Below are 14,756 nucleotides of genomic sequence, written 5' to 3'. Positions count from 1 at the left end.
TATTATTACAATAAATAAATTACGGAACAAGAAATCATATTTGCTTGAATGATTTTAACTCAAAAAATCGTTTCTATGCCGACCACAGTACATTGTATGTGGTAGCATCAATTCCACTTTCACTGTTTCTTTCTCTACCATTCCAAGCTCAACAAGATCCACTCAACGACAATGACGTCTTTGTAGCTCGACTACCACGTTCGAAATGAATGCAGCAATCCATCCAAAACATTGAAGTCTTCCACCTTTGCATCCAGAGAAAACACATAGTTAATTTCAAACACTATGTGCTAGTTGGTACGTATAACTATAATCCTTCTGTCCTCCAAGTTTATCTACAACCGGAAGTTCCTAAGACATTAACGGCCACAGTCTCGTACAACGAGCATCTTTTATCTTTTTTAAGTCAAATCTTTCTTCCACATTTCTTTATGACTGTCTTTAAAAGAGGCAGATGACTTTATTTCATTTTGCAGTCTTCACTGCCAAAGAAAGTTGAAAAAAACATTTTTACTAGAGCAGCAGCGAAATGGAAGGTCACGGTTTTGAACCCATGACCCTTGAACAACAACGTTATTGTATCTTCACATAAACTCGAATGTGATGTCCTTGTTCTTCGTTTCCTGATGCATTATGATCGAGATAAAATCTCTCTTCTCTCTCGTCACTCGGTTTCAAGGAAATAGGAACAAGAGTTTCTTTGTAAAAAGTTTTATTACATGCGAAATGGAACTCCCCCCCTTCCCCTGAGTCCTTGAGATGGAAAAGTGAGAAAAGGTGCGATTGAAGATTATATGAAGTGAACGTCTGCAATTAGATACAAACGATGTGCAGTCTTCTTCGTTAAGATTTCTCATGTAGATGTGAATGAAAGTAGAGTTGTAGAACAAGGTTTCCTGTGTGAAGACTGCTCTAGAACTTGGTCAGAACCTATAGCTAGGTAGAAAATATTTCACTTATGTGTGTGGTACGAAATGTAATCATTGAATAGTCATGTTATCAACATACATTAAGATTTGCAAGAACTCTACAATTCTTGTCCAGGTTTAAAAGTCATGTTTTAACTGGCTTGCAAGTGTACAATTCTTGTTCAGGTCTGTAAATCATTTTCTTTCAACTGGCTTGGAAGGCTTGTGTTGCTGCAGTCATAAACTTTCTTGTTTAAGAAGGCTAGAGAGTTAGTTAGTTAGCAATTTGTTTTCCATTCGACGATGGCCCAACACTCTTCATCACTTTTTCCTAGCTATCTAAGTCGAATAGCCCTACTTCTTATTCCCCAAATCTCCCAGAATCCCAGGATCTAGTTTGGAAATATGGATTCCCATTATACTTGAAGTCACTTTTGTGCACAAACAGGCTAATTGGGAGTTCCGAAGCACTGAGCATCGAACCCCAGACCCTTTGCAAGGCGACGACGTTACCACTGCGCCGTCGGAAAAGAAGCATTCATGTAATCGTTTTTGGTCGATTTAAACTTATAAGCTTCTTTTTCTGTGTAGCATTTTTGATAAAAGGCATATGAATTCATTCATTTCAGATGCGAAGCAGACTACACAAACCATCTGCTCTAGTGATGCTGAGTCTTCTCCCATTCATCTTTTTCACACTATGTCCTTCTAAATGTCAAACTGAATTTCATGAAAGTTATTATGAATATCAGAAATTCGTAGCTACATATACTTATATTTAGAAATCGACAGCGATTTAGTAGTATAAACAAAATATAAGTAAATATTCCATTCCAATTTGAAAAATCGACAAAATTCTAATGCATTTATACATATAAACTACTTATGAGGTTCCCCTGTGCTGATAGTGAAGGAGACTTGAGCGATAAACTCTAAACTAATTTTGGTGTCCAGGAGTTCCTAACTCCATCCAAAAAGAGAGATTTGGGACACATCGAAGTGTCAACGTGACTCCTTTAGGCACCAGAATTGCGACGTATGCTGTATTCTTGTGAAGAATTCATGTCCAACGCACCCGGAATGAAAATCCATGATATCAGCGTTTTTTTTCGAGATGCAATTCGAGTTTCCTTGTGACGGGATTGCGGAAGTTGATTACGTAGGTCTTCATGACGTAAGTGTAAGAGTGCTGAAAAGCGCATTTCTGTGAGAATCCGCTTCCTCGCTATACAACGTTTGACTTGAGAACTCCGAGTCACAAAACCTAATCCTATCTAAACGTTTCCTTAATCGTTGTTCGTAGCATCATAACATGTCTTTCAAGTTGCATTAATTAAATTAATTAAAAGCATAAACCTTGTTATTTTTATTGTTAATAACATAAATAAAATTAATTAGTAATTGGAATACAGATGTGTGTGAGATACAGGGACCAGGTTATGGTTTCATATTCAACCATTTAATTCAAAGAATAATTGTTCCACAGTTTTCAAAATTTCAAAAAAGCTTTCAGTAACTTTTGTACATAAATGTAGTAATAAAATCAACTATGCACTTCAGTACACTAACTATATGAAATGTAAAATGCATAATGAAAAGTATTTGTGAATCGAGTGAAAGAGTCGCCCCAAGGACGTAATAATAATAATAGTTTATATAAAGTGCTGAGAACAGTTGCAAAAATCTCATACAGCACTATGTCACAAAGAGTAATATAAAAGGATTAACTCATAATGGTTTTTACATCAAATCACATGCTATACCTAAATATAATATTTTAAGGGAAGTTATAATCGAAATCATCAATTAATATCTTTATAAATTCACCACCATTTTTCAATTTTACTGATAATAATGGATTTTTTCTTGTCTTATATTTTGGAACGTTATAAACTATTGTATTTCTAAGGTATTCACTATCAGTCCTATTTGACAAGATGTTTTATATGAATACTTTGATTTTTATCTTTCCTTGTTAAGCTCAAGGTTGTTATATTAAAAATTTCCAACCACTCCATATATTTTGGTGACTTGTAACTTTTCTTCATTCTCATACAAAGTAAGCTAATAAATACTTTCTGAATTGATTCAGTTTTCTCGGTGTGACTATTTGCTGCTACGTTCCATAATTCACTTCCATATTCCAATAATGGACGAACCAAAACTAAAAATTGAAATCTAAAAGTTCCCATTGTATTAAGGAAGTCCAATTAAAGAAATATAAAACCTAAAACCTTTTTAGCTTTTTTACGAACTTCAATTATATGTTCCTCAAATGACAGTTTAGAATCTATAATTATACCAAGATATAATAATAATAATAATAATGGCCTTCTCTATGGCGCAGTGGTAGCGTCGTCGCCTTCTAATCAAGGGGTCCCGGTTTCGATACCCGGTGGAGGCACGTAGCGGTTCGGATCCCACTTTAAACTGTAGGTCCAGTCCCGATTAGCCTTACTGTGCATAAAGTGGACTTAAAAAACCAAATCAATCAATAATAGTAATAATTATTATAATAATAAATTTGAAATAAAATTGTTTTATTTCTTTATTTTATATTAACTATTATTTTATAATAACAATAATAAGAATGATATTATTATTATTGCTATTATTTCTACTATTTACTTTTTATAAATGGCCCGACTCACCCCCTCTTCCTACAGAAATTTCTGACAACGCCCATGTTTATTCCATGAACTCCATATTTATGTCTTGTAACTGGCAGTTTTAAGATCAGGTGACAAATAATGTTTCATATTTCTGAGTTCTCTTCTTTTTTTGGCAATTTTGAAACTATCGTTTATAATGTGTTATGATCATGAAACTGATTTACTCGTATATGTAAATGCATATGATCCTATAACCATAGTGCGAAATCCTGGGGGACAGGGGGAATTCCCCCAACAACAATCTTCTCCTGAAGAATCCCCTCACCAAAATTTTCCAGGGGGAGAGTTTTTGTTTTAACAACAAAGATAAGCAATTAGCTTGTTTATACAGAACAGAAGCTGGAAGCGAACTCTCAGTAATAAATGCAACCTTTCGATTCAAAGCATCCGACAAGTTATCATTAATTCTAACATTTGAACCAAAATCCATTGTAATGGAAGAAACAGTACCAAAAAGAGCTATAAAATATATTACGAAAGAACCAGAAAAGCAAAATGTAAGATAAAAATACACTATGGTGTGTAATTAAGACAAATTATTGTTAATAAGGAAATTAGAGTGTCCGACAAGCACAGCAACAAGTGTTGGAAACCGGTCACCTAAAAAATTCCTTTGCCCACTGTAACGAAATCAAGAAAAAAATTACATATCCATAAATAAGTATATTTTTCTGGGCTTTGTGCATATTTTCTTATCAATATAACTGCATTTAATGAGGCGCCAATACTTTCACATTCATATTTTTTAACTATTTCTCTTCTTGCTGGTTCAACGCCCCCTGGACTTCTGAGGCTTTCGACTCTCTTGCCTTAAACTTTCTCTCTCTGTAGCATTCTTAAACCCGAAGGCTTATGGCTGCAGCAACACAAGCCTTCCATCTGTCCATATCCTGGACAAGAATAATCCAATCTTTTCCATCCTTATCGATTTCCTTTAGATCCATTTCAACGTTATCTCTGCATTTTCGTCTTCGCCTCCCTACAGGTCTCTTACCATCAGGTTTCCCAACAAGAATCCTGTAAACTCTTCTTTCTTCTCCCGTTCGTGTCACATGGTCTGCCCACCTAAGTCTTCTTCACTTAATAATTCTAATAATATCTGGACATGAATAAATATTATGCAGTTCTAAATTATGTAACCTTCTCCACTCACCTATCTCCTCATCCCTGTTAGGTCCAAATATTTTCCTAAGGATTGTATTTTCAAATTCTCTTAATTTATGTTCCTATTTTAACCTAAGGGACCAAGTTTCTCCGACCTTCTGGAGAAAAATAATTACATAAGCATAAAGTAGGACATTAAAAGAACGCTAACAATTTGGAGTAGGATAGGATGAATTTTTACTGTGGTTACCGCTCCTAGAGAAAAGTCTTGACGGCTGCCTTTTCGTTGAGGCGTGCATAATCGTACACTAGGAATTCTGCCAAGGCAAGCCACAGACTCGGTGCTAGACACCTCTATTGATTTTTTAGCGCGCAATCGGGCGAAACGTTCTTGAGGTAGATCGTTCACCACAATGACGCAACTTTTCCTTATTGCACAATGTCTTTAATAACTAATTCACTAATGTACCCCTTTTCATACAAACCAGTATCACTGTCAGATTGATTTGCAAATCTCGTTCTATAGTCGTTTTCACGTTCAGAAGACACAATGGGCTCTTATGGACAATGCTTTTCTTATGGGAAGTACGAGCGCGCTGTTGTGAAATTTCTCGACTTACAAATTAAGCTTACGTAAAATCGGTACCTGCAGTTTTGCAGGAAATTTTGTAGAGAATACGATGGTGAGCACAAAAAAGTGGTAACTTGTTTACATATTTTTAGATAAATTAAAAACTCAAATTTTCTGTGAAAACAAAATTTTTACATTGTTTTCATTCCTAACGTTGAAACATGCCGTAAAATTGAAGCATTCATTATGAAAAAAATTGACACGGTTTTCTAATTGTCATAGGTGATGGTGGTGCTCAGAATTTATCAATACTTTAAAGCATATTCACATTAGAAAATATTCAAATAAAGTATGTGGAGATTTTTTTTATTCGTGCAGTAGAAAATGTTGTCGCTGGCCATTTTTTGTTCTGTAATTCCAAGTAAAAACTTCCAGCGACAAAGTTGTGAAGAAAATAATGAAATTATTTTTTATAACCACTCAAAGGTTCCCAGAAATATTACTTCCATGCATTTAGAGATTCTTTTTAACCCGAACCGCGCGCGAAGTAAGGGGACGTTGTCTGGCCATCTTGAGCCGACTCACCGCAGTATTCCGGCTAATCACCACCAAGTTTTCGAGTTGTTATTTTATTTCCATTCAGTAAAAATATTAACTTCATTCAGTTTGTTATAATATAATTGCAATTACTTTAATTTAATAATTGACAATTATTTCCAATGCTGCTGTTGTGAGCAACATTAGTGCTGTCGCAAATACACGTTGCTTTTGTTTACATTACTGTCGACATTAATACTGAAATGAAGATCACCTTTCAGTTTCCAACGTACACATAAATTCATAGACAATAATGAATTTATATATATATATATATATATATATATATATATATATATAAATGTAACACATTACCATATCTCAATGTTATTCTATGAAATAATTACAGAGAAAGGTGAATGAATATTAAATGTGCCTGTGTATTAAATTAAATCTAATGGGAAAATGACATGCTAATGAACTGTAATGTTCACAGTATAATATTAATATTAATAATTACATATAATTATCATTATATATATAAAATATGTAACACCTACATTGTGAAGAAAGCTCATCATTTCCCGGCGACATGAGCTAGCGCTGTATTGGCAACACTGTACGGTTTCTCCATAAGCGCCGTTGTGTCTTCTGAACGTGAAAACGACTTTAGATCCAGTTTCATGATTTAAGGTTGCGCCATAAGTTAATGACGTCACGTTCGCACAGGGCTCTCAGTCAATGAGCTTTCGGCAAGAGATTTTTCTCGTTGGCGGGAAATTTTGAGAACTTGACTGAAAGTCCACTATAGTTATTTTGCTACAGTTGTACTTACAGGTGAAATTTTAGGTTGTGAGGCCTGGATCCACAGTCAGTATAATCTGTGAGATTTGTGTTCTCCGTTCTCTATAGTATGTTTATTTGTGATTGTTTTCTTATACGTATCATCTTATAACCATTCATCCTTATCGACGCGATTAGCTAAAAGTGGCAGAAAAAGCGAGGCGAGGTAGACCAAATCAAGCAATCAAGATTTTTAAAGATGAAAAATATATTGCACCAAATGGATGAAAGAATGTGCCGGCCTCCGTGGTGGTTAGCACACCGTGCAACGACGCCAGGGGTCTCGGGTTCGAATCCAGGCTTGGGCATGGTGTTTGTGTGTGTCCTTTTATCAATTTCATTGTATCATCATTCATCCCAATCTTCTAGATTAGCCAAAAGTGGCAGAAAAGCGAAGCAAAATAAACCAAATCAATCAATCAATGGATGAAAGAAGGCAGTTTGTAAATTTAGTTATGAAAATAAAAATTGAATCTTTTGAGAAAATTTGAGTCATGAGAATCAAGCGCGAAGAATATAATTCAAAACTTTTCTAATACGTGAACAATAGTAAAAATTTATTTCAAGTGTTCGTTTACACATAATTATAAGCTAATCAGGACTATACTCCATGAGGCCTTAAAAAGATCGCTTCGCGGGCTTGCAGCAGACGACAATATCGGGGTGTGTCTGCGAGAACCAATCGGATCCGCGAATGAGCGAGCCCGGTTGCCACAGTTAGCTCGCTGCACCCTTCTGGAAGGGAGAGTGACCTCAGCCTGTTGCTACCTCGGCCTGCTTGTTCGGCTGAGAAGCAGACGACACGAGATTATCGGCAACAGTCTGCGAGCGACGTCTGCTGATAGCCCGCGAAGCGCTCTTTCTAAGACCTCCTGCAGTATAGGTTAGGTTAGGTTAGATTAGGTGTGTTTCAAATTACTGAAACGTACCCCAAGTGGTAATCGAAATCGAAAGAAAGGAAGAGAGAAAGTCCTGGCTAGACAGTAGGACTGAGAGGACTTTAAAAAAATAAAAGACTTGATTGGTGAAATGCCTTTGCTGCGACCGCCGCAGCATCTGGTGTTATCTTTTTATTTGAAATAATACCGGTAATAATAATCATAATAGAAAATATGAAAAATAATTGATGATATGATGTACAGCTCACCGCTCTGGAGATGATCCCCAACGGAAGTGCAGTGACGTAGCGACAGGCGACTGCACTATTTGGGTTGGGGGAGTGCACCCTTAGTGAGAAACATATGTGGGCTCGCTGTAACCGATGCAGCGATACAAGTCGTTTAGGGTTACCAGACGTCCTGTTTTACCTGGACTAATCCTCTTTTTCGGGCCCTAAAATGGTCCGGACAAATTTTTAGGAAAATTTGGAAATGTTTTTTTTTTCTGGGATAAAGACAACTGCTTAACTTCAAGATTAGTAACAAAATGTTATTTAATAATATTTGTTAATATTATTTCAGTCTTCAATATCAAAGTAAAGCAATACGACATACTCAGTTGCAAGCCCAAAGCCAAGAAATTTTTCTTCCAACAAAGAACAATTGTTGGACTTTTGCGTCTCTTCTGTTATCGCCGCTCGTCGCGTAAGGCTCATGGTGATCAGCAAGTTTCTAACAATAGTAGGGTGACCAGATATTTGTTGACCAAAAAGAGTATAGACTATAGGTTGAAGGTGCGCATGCATTTTGCTCTTTCACGGGGTCCGCAAAATTCCCGCGCGACTTCTTGACAGTCTAATTATCCTGGAAATTATGCAAAATTAAAACTTCATTTTTATTTTACACTAATTTTCCACAAAAAAACTATATTTTGTGACTACATAATATCTATTTTAATATTCTGATGCAATTCTTGAATATTATAAAGCAAATTTCTTGGTATGATGATGATGATGGAGGAGAATATTACACACCAATATTGATCAATATTTTGAACAAATTTTAATTATTGCAATTTTCAAGTATCGGTATCGGTATCGGTGGGAATCGGTAAGAGTATCGGTATCGGTTCAAAGTGGAATCGGCTCAGCCCTAATCATTATCATTAAATTCCAATGAATTTGAAATATGTTTTGCTTGTTCACGGAATATGAAAATTACACTTGAAATTGTTCATAGGAAATTCTTGAGTCAAGGAGTAAATACTTCAGTTTGTTGACATCTTGACGTTTTCCGTTCTGTGGATGTTAAGGCATTTTTACGCGTAAAATAATGAATGAAATTAAATAGCAAGGAAAAGAGTATATTTGGAGATTTTTGCAAACTGAAAAGAGTATAGACTAGAGTATATGAACCTCTAATAGAGTACGTCTGGTCACCCTAAACAATAGGTAAGAATATGCGATACGCCGCCGCGGCTTTCTTTGATTAGAGTTTCACGACATCAGAATTCAGAAATAAACAAAAGTTTTTAACTGCTGTACTCTTAGTTGCTACAATCTTTATGTACCTTGAGTTGTTACAAGGCAGTGGAGCAGTGAAGTTCTGTGGATCAGCGATCTGAATCATGCCGAAACGCAAATGTGATTTTAGTAACAACTTACAAAAACGGTTTCCTGACTTTAGGCCTGGAAGAAGCAACTCCAAGGCAGAATGTCAATGTATGTTATTATTTAAAGTAAGAGACCGAGTTTCACAACCGTATAATATTACGGGCATAGTGAATAAATATTAGGATATTCAGACATATGCCTATAATGAGGTCTATTATTAGTTATACGGAAACTGTGTGAAATTGTTTTACAGGGGTGTGTGATCTATAAGTTCACCAAAGCACCAGTAAGTACAAACAAGTGTGTTCGAAGTGCTGCATCTTCGTCGAAAGTTGTTAACTTTTTGCAATCTAAAAATGCCATCTTTTTTTAAAGTTTGTCATCTGGTAACCCTAAAGTCGTTGCCGTATATTCTTTATAAAATTCTTTGAAATGCAGTCTAAATAATGCACAGGATAAGCAATACAAAAATATTCTGGTCACTGAAAGAAAAACAGCAAACTGTTGCTGCGGACACACGCTCTGCGTGATTGACGCAAATCAACTCCCACGGACTTCGAAAAGCCGCAGCGGAAGGCTTTCTGCTACCCCTAAAATCTGCAAATGGACCGGTCCTTCCCTTCACCCCCGCTCCCCGTCTCCCCTCGTTTGGGGATCTTCTCGTGAGCGGTGAGCTGTATTTGGGCACAGTATGATTTTCTGTGGCATGAATTTTGTGTTATTTCAATGCAAAGTTTATTTCCTCTGTCGATACATAATACTGACAAATTCTCCCTCAATCCATATACTGCACAAATCTCTCACATCAATGAAGTTCTCTCATAAGTGGGATCTTCTTTGATAACTTACAGAAGCCTAAAACTAAGAAAAATTATTAGCAATAATGAATATAATAAAAAGTAAGACCAAATTCAACATTACAAAGAATCTTTTTCTTGTTTTACAGACTGATTGCTCGTTTTGTGGAAGATCTACAGCACTCCCCGGAGAAATTCCTTCTTCAAAACAGGTCAGTTCTATATTTAATAGCATACGTTCGTTTTGAGACTTTACTCAGAATACTTATCGTGCCAAAAGTTTTCTAGATACTTTATCTGGTTTATTTGGAATTCATATGAATGACTTCATATAGAATTTCTTCCTGGGAGGATCACAGAATATAGTGTAAGCATAGTGTTATACTGTCTTACATAGTGTTACTATCTCTTCTATTGACCTTTCTCGGTGTTGTCTGTCTGTTTCCGTTCCTTCGACAACATGATGATAACAGTTTCCGTTACCCACATTGCTTCATCACAACACAGTCTTTCTTTTGTTGTGAAGATTGGTCAAGAACTAAAGAATTCAGTGCTTTTCACTACTACAGAACTAGAAAGGTAAGATTATATGCTTATCTAAAAACGGTATACAAGGTACTAGTTTGTGAACTCATCAAATATTTAACCTTGAATTCCACTTTTAACTGTAGGTCCAGTCCCGATTAGCCTTTCTGTGCATAAAGTGGACTTAAACGAACACAACTCAAATGCTTAACCTTGCAGGCAACTCAGAATCACGGAGATTCACTTCGAACAAGAATAAGAAGTGAGAACTCAGGCCCTTACCAAAAGATAAAGTGATTGAAATTTCTTAAACTTGACGCCATTGGCTTAGAATATACCTGTTTCGAATCAAACTTGTCGAAAAGTTGACGAATAATTTATTTTTGCACACAGACACCACAAATCTTGACAAACACATTGGAATTACCTAAGATATCAGTCTATAATTTACTGAATAGAGTAAATTATTTTCAGCAAAATGACTGGAGAATGTAATGCATTACACAAATTTGCTGACGTGTGTTAAACGTAAGGAATATGTATATATTGCGAATACAAAGATGGATTAAAACTAGTTAAATGTATTATATTTTATGAAATAATTAATACATCTTCTAATTTGAAGCATGTAAACTTATGCATTCTTATTTTATTGTGTTTCCCTTGCTGTCCTAATTCTGCGGTCTTGAACTGCATGTAATGTTACCTATCATTACATAAGCATAAGTACCCTAGTTGTTCTGCTTTCGAAAACAATCAAGGTTTACATATTGTAAAGTGTTACAGATAAAGGGTGAGAAATGTTAGTACAACTAAGATTAGTATCAAGGTTTAACATATACTGTCATATTTATTATTATTATTATTATTATTATCACGAAAGCTTGTGGCAAGTTTGCCGTAGCTTGCTTGTAGCTTGTCAAAGCCAGGCAAGCTTGAATCAAGCATGGAGCTTTCTGTTATACGCTTGTTGCAAGTTAGTCATGTCAGACTTGCTGTAATTTTGACACGTGGAAGATAGTTGGCTTCATTCCTTCATGCAAGCTTACAGCGTGGCATTATACACTCGCAGAAAGCTTGTTCATTTAACATGAAAAGCTTGTTTCAAACATGAAGCTATCAGGGGTAGTTTTGGATAAAAGAATGAAAATTACGCGCTTAAATATTATTAAGTGATCCATTGCAAGGAAATATTAACTTATTTCTTTCTTTGCTCAGGTGATAGTTAACAATTTCAAATAAAGTATTTATGTATTTATTTATTTGCAGCGATACGTCAAACAACAACCACCATAGTCAAAACTATAATTTCTATGTTCGAGACCCTACAACTGCAAATAACACAAGGGGTTTTCAGTTGGGAAACACCCACCAAAATGACGCTAATGATGATGACGATGATGTGAGTTCTTGGGGCACTGAGTGGGACGATGACAACGATTACATCAATGATGACATCGAAATCGATCTAAGCAATGACATGGCTTCAGAGAATTCGTTCGGATCCACAGATCTTCCACCCAAAGTCCAGAATAATCAGGTAAGTTGTTCTCTTTGTATTTCGTGAAGAAAGTACAGTAGTTTCGCAATGAACACTGAGAGCGTGTTGTAATCGTAAGCGGCACCCTCTTGTGCACACACTGTCTTCAACTTCTTATTGGTAATAATTAATCAGCATGCAAAGTTGTTTCTTTCATTTTCTTGCTTTATTCCAAATAATAATATTTAACTATTGCTACTTGTATGTTCTACGTCCAGCAAACCAGTGTATCTTTCGCTCAGTGGTTACAGCACTGGTCTTGTAAACCAGGAGTCGTGAGTTCGAATCTTACAGGAGGCAACATGCTTTTTTCCACATTTATAGGTTTATTACCAAGAATAACATTTGGCAACTGTAAGTTGTAGAATGCTCTATAAACAGCATGCAAGTGCCTCCTTAGCTCAGTGGTTAGAGCACTGGTCTCGTAAACCAGGGGTCGTGAGTTCGAATCTCATAGGAGGCAACATGTATTTTTTTTCACAATCGTAGGTTTATTTACAAGACTAGCATATGACCATTCAAACTTCTGGAATGCTCTATGACGAAGACGCAACTGCCTCTTTAGGTTAGTGTTTGGAGCACTAGTCTCGTAAACCAGGCTTCGTGAGTTCGAATCTCCTAGGTGGTTACATGCTTTTCCACACTCTTAGGTATGATCCTAAGACCAGCATTAAGCCATTGCCACTTGTTGAATATTCTATGACCAGCAAGCTAGTGCAAAGTTAAAGATATCTCAATATTTCGAGCACGGGTCTCTTAAACCAGGCATTGGAGAAGCAGAGGTATGCTATAGCTCTTAAGCCATACAAAATTTAATCTTTTGGAATAAAGGACCAGTTATTTATCTATTGGGATTGGAATGGGAGTAGCATATTTGTCGACCGGAGGATGTCTTCTGACGTTATCACTAATCACGAGACAATTGCTGTCCCATTAATAAGTTTACATGGCTTATAGCCAGAGCGTAATGTCAGTTCTACGTAGATTGTTTGCAATGCAAGCAGCAACAAAATCCGATACCTTGATTTAAAAAATAAGTCAAAGACAGGAAAATATGGCAAATGAGAGCTGACTACTCAAAACAGTATGCGTAACTCCCTCTTTTGAAAATACTGTGCACGCCACTGGCCACAGTCACTTGCATGGCAGTCGCCAGAAATTTTTGTAGCAGGGGTCACCGGGTCAGGCTGTTGATATAAATTTGATAGGAAGTTAAAATAATATTAATAGTTTTATTGTTATTATTATAGACTAATAAAATTGTAATAGCAATTATTATAATTGATGTAATTAATACACACACATATACTCGCCACTGGTTCTGATATAAACGTAGCTATTGCCAGAGCTTCTATTCCCCATCTTCTTTCACGAACTTTCAGCATTCATATTTTTATAAATCTATATATATATAATAGAAATCGTTCTTGATCTATCGTGCTGATATTTATGATATTTAAAAGGAGGAAATTAAAAAGAGAACTGGCCAAACAAGTTTCTCTGCGGTATTGTGCAAAAGAGTGATTATCACGCCCTCGCGACATGCGGCCGGTCAATGAACTACATCAGTAGACCAGCTAGAGAGAGATGTTGATAGGCCTAGCCAGCCTGACCAAGTCAACTTTTTCCTTTTTGCTGCTGCATGCTCTCGCTCGCTTAGCTATGCAGGTAAAAACGTGTTGCTGTCCTTGCGTTGTTGTGAAGGAGATCGCTTGTCTCACCGCTGCGTTTCGAGTGTTTGTGATTCAGTCTTTGACACTCATGTGTTTACTTGGAGGTAGCAGAAACGGTAGTAAGCAGAAAGGCATGACGGCGTGGAATGTCGTTTACTTTCTGGAGACGGTAAGTGTTTCATCTGTTGTCTTTCATTCATTTGCTGCGAATGACGAACACCGTTTTCCCAGAACTTATGCAAGAGCAGTGAAATTGATTTGCCACATGACTTGCAGGCGATACAGTGGTGATTGTGTTTATACTGTTCTTGTTCTTAATTTGTATTAATTAATAGCTCACTACACTAACTACTCACTATTGAATTACGGGTACATAATTTTTTTTAGCCCCGCTGTGACAGACTCAAGAATTGGCCCAGACGATTCTGGATTCGAGACCCGATATATCTGGGCATTAGTGTTACTTTGTTTTTGCGTCATTTTCCTGCCACTTTTGGCGCCTGCGACGACGAGGATGAATAACGATGAGATTGTTACAGAGATATTCACATTGCATGCTCAGGCTGGGATTTGAGCCTAGAATTGCGGTGGTAAGATCGTGTGCCGACAATAGGTATCAAGGTTCGAGCTCCAGTGGCGACACAATGGTTTGGATATTTGACATCGGGAGGGAAGGTCGAATCGGTCCATAAACCAGAGATCATGAGTTCAGATCTCATAGGAGGCAACATGCTTCTAAAAACTCGTACGTTTATCCCCCCCCCCCCCCCAAAGACCAACATGTGACCATTGTAAATTCCGAAATGCTCTATAAGCAACGTGCGAATACCTTCTTAGCTCAGTGGTGAGAGCACTGGTCTCGTAAACCACGGGTTGTGAGTTCAAATATCATAGGAGACATGTTTTTTTTTCTACCCTCGTAGGTTTACCAAACACAAGCATTGATCAGTGTAACTTCTCGAATGCTCTATGAATAACATTCAAATACCTGCTTAGCTCAGCGGTTAGAACACTGGTGGAAGAGAGTATAAAGTATGTTATTTTTGTAGTTAATAACCAAAATAAAGTTCAGTCAGTTAGTTGATACAGAATAAC

At 36.6% G+C, this 14,756-nt stretch overlaps 1 protein-coding gene and 1 non-coding gene across 2 annotated transcripts in view; both read left to right on the top strand.

Annotated features, from left to right (window-relative positions):
- LOC145991069 (uncharacterized) overlaps positions 1 to 14,756 on the top strand; it is a 167,179-nt gene that overhangs the window by 65,800 nt on the left and 86,623 nt on the right. The window contains exons 4-5 of the mRNA XM_083126790.1: positions 10,073 to 10,135; positions 11,718 to 11,988. Coding sequence (XP_082982916.1) covers positions 10,073 to 10,135; positions 11,718 to 11,988 — 334 coding nt within the window. The remainder of the gene's footprint in view (positions 1 to 10,072; positions 10,136 to 11,717; positions 11,989 to 14,756) is intronic.
- On the top strand, positions 12,379 to 12,451 carry TRNAT-CGU (transfer RNA threonine (anticodon CGU)). The gene has a single exon. It is a non-coding gene; the product is annotated as a tRNA-Thr (tRNA).

Source organism: Lepisma saccharinum, chromosome 8, assembly GCF_977018435.1.
Source record: "Lepisma saccharinum chromosome 8, izLepSacc3.1, whole genome shotgun sequence".
Lineage (NCBI taxonomy): Eukaryota > Metazoa > Arthropoda > Insecta > Zygentoma > Lepismatidae > Lepisma > Lepisma saccharinum.
The sequence above is the reverse complement of the archived record's forward strand: the minus strand, read 5'-3'. Positions and strand labels throughout refer to the sequence as shown.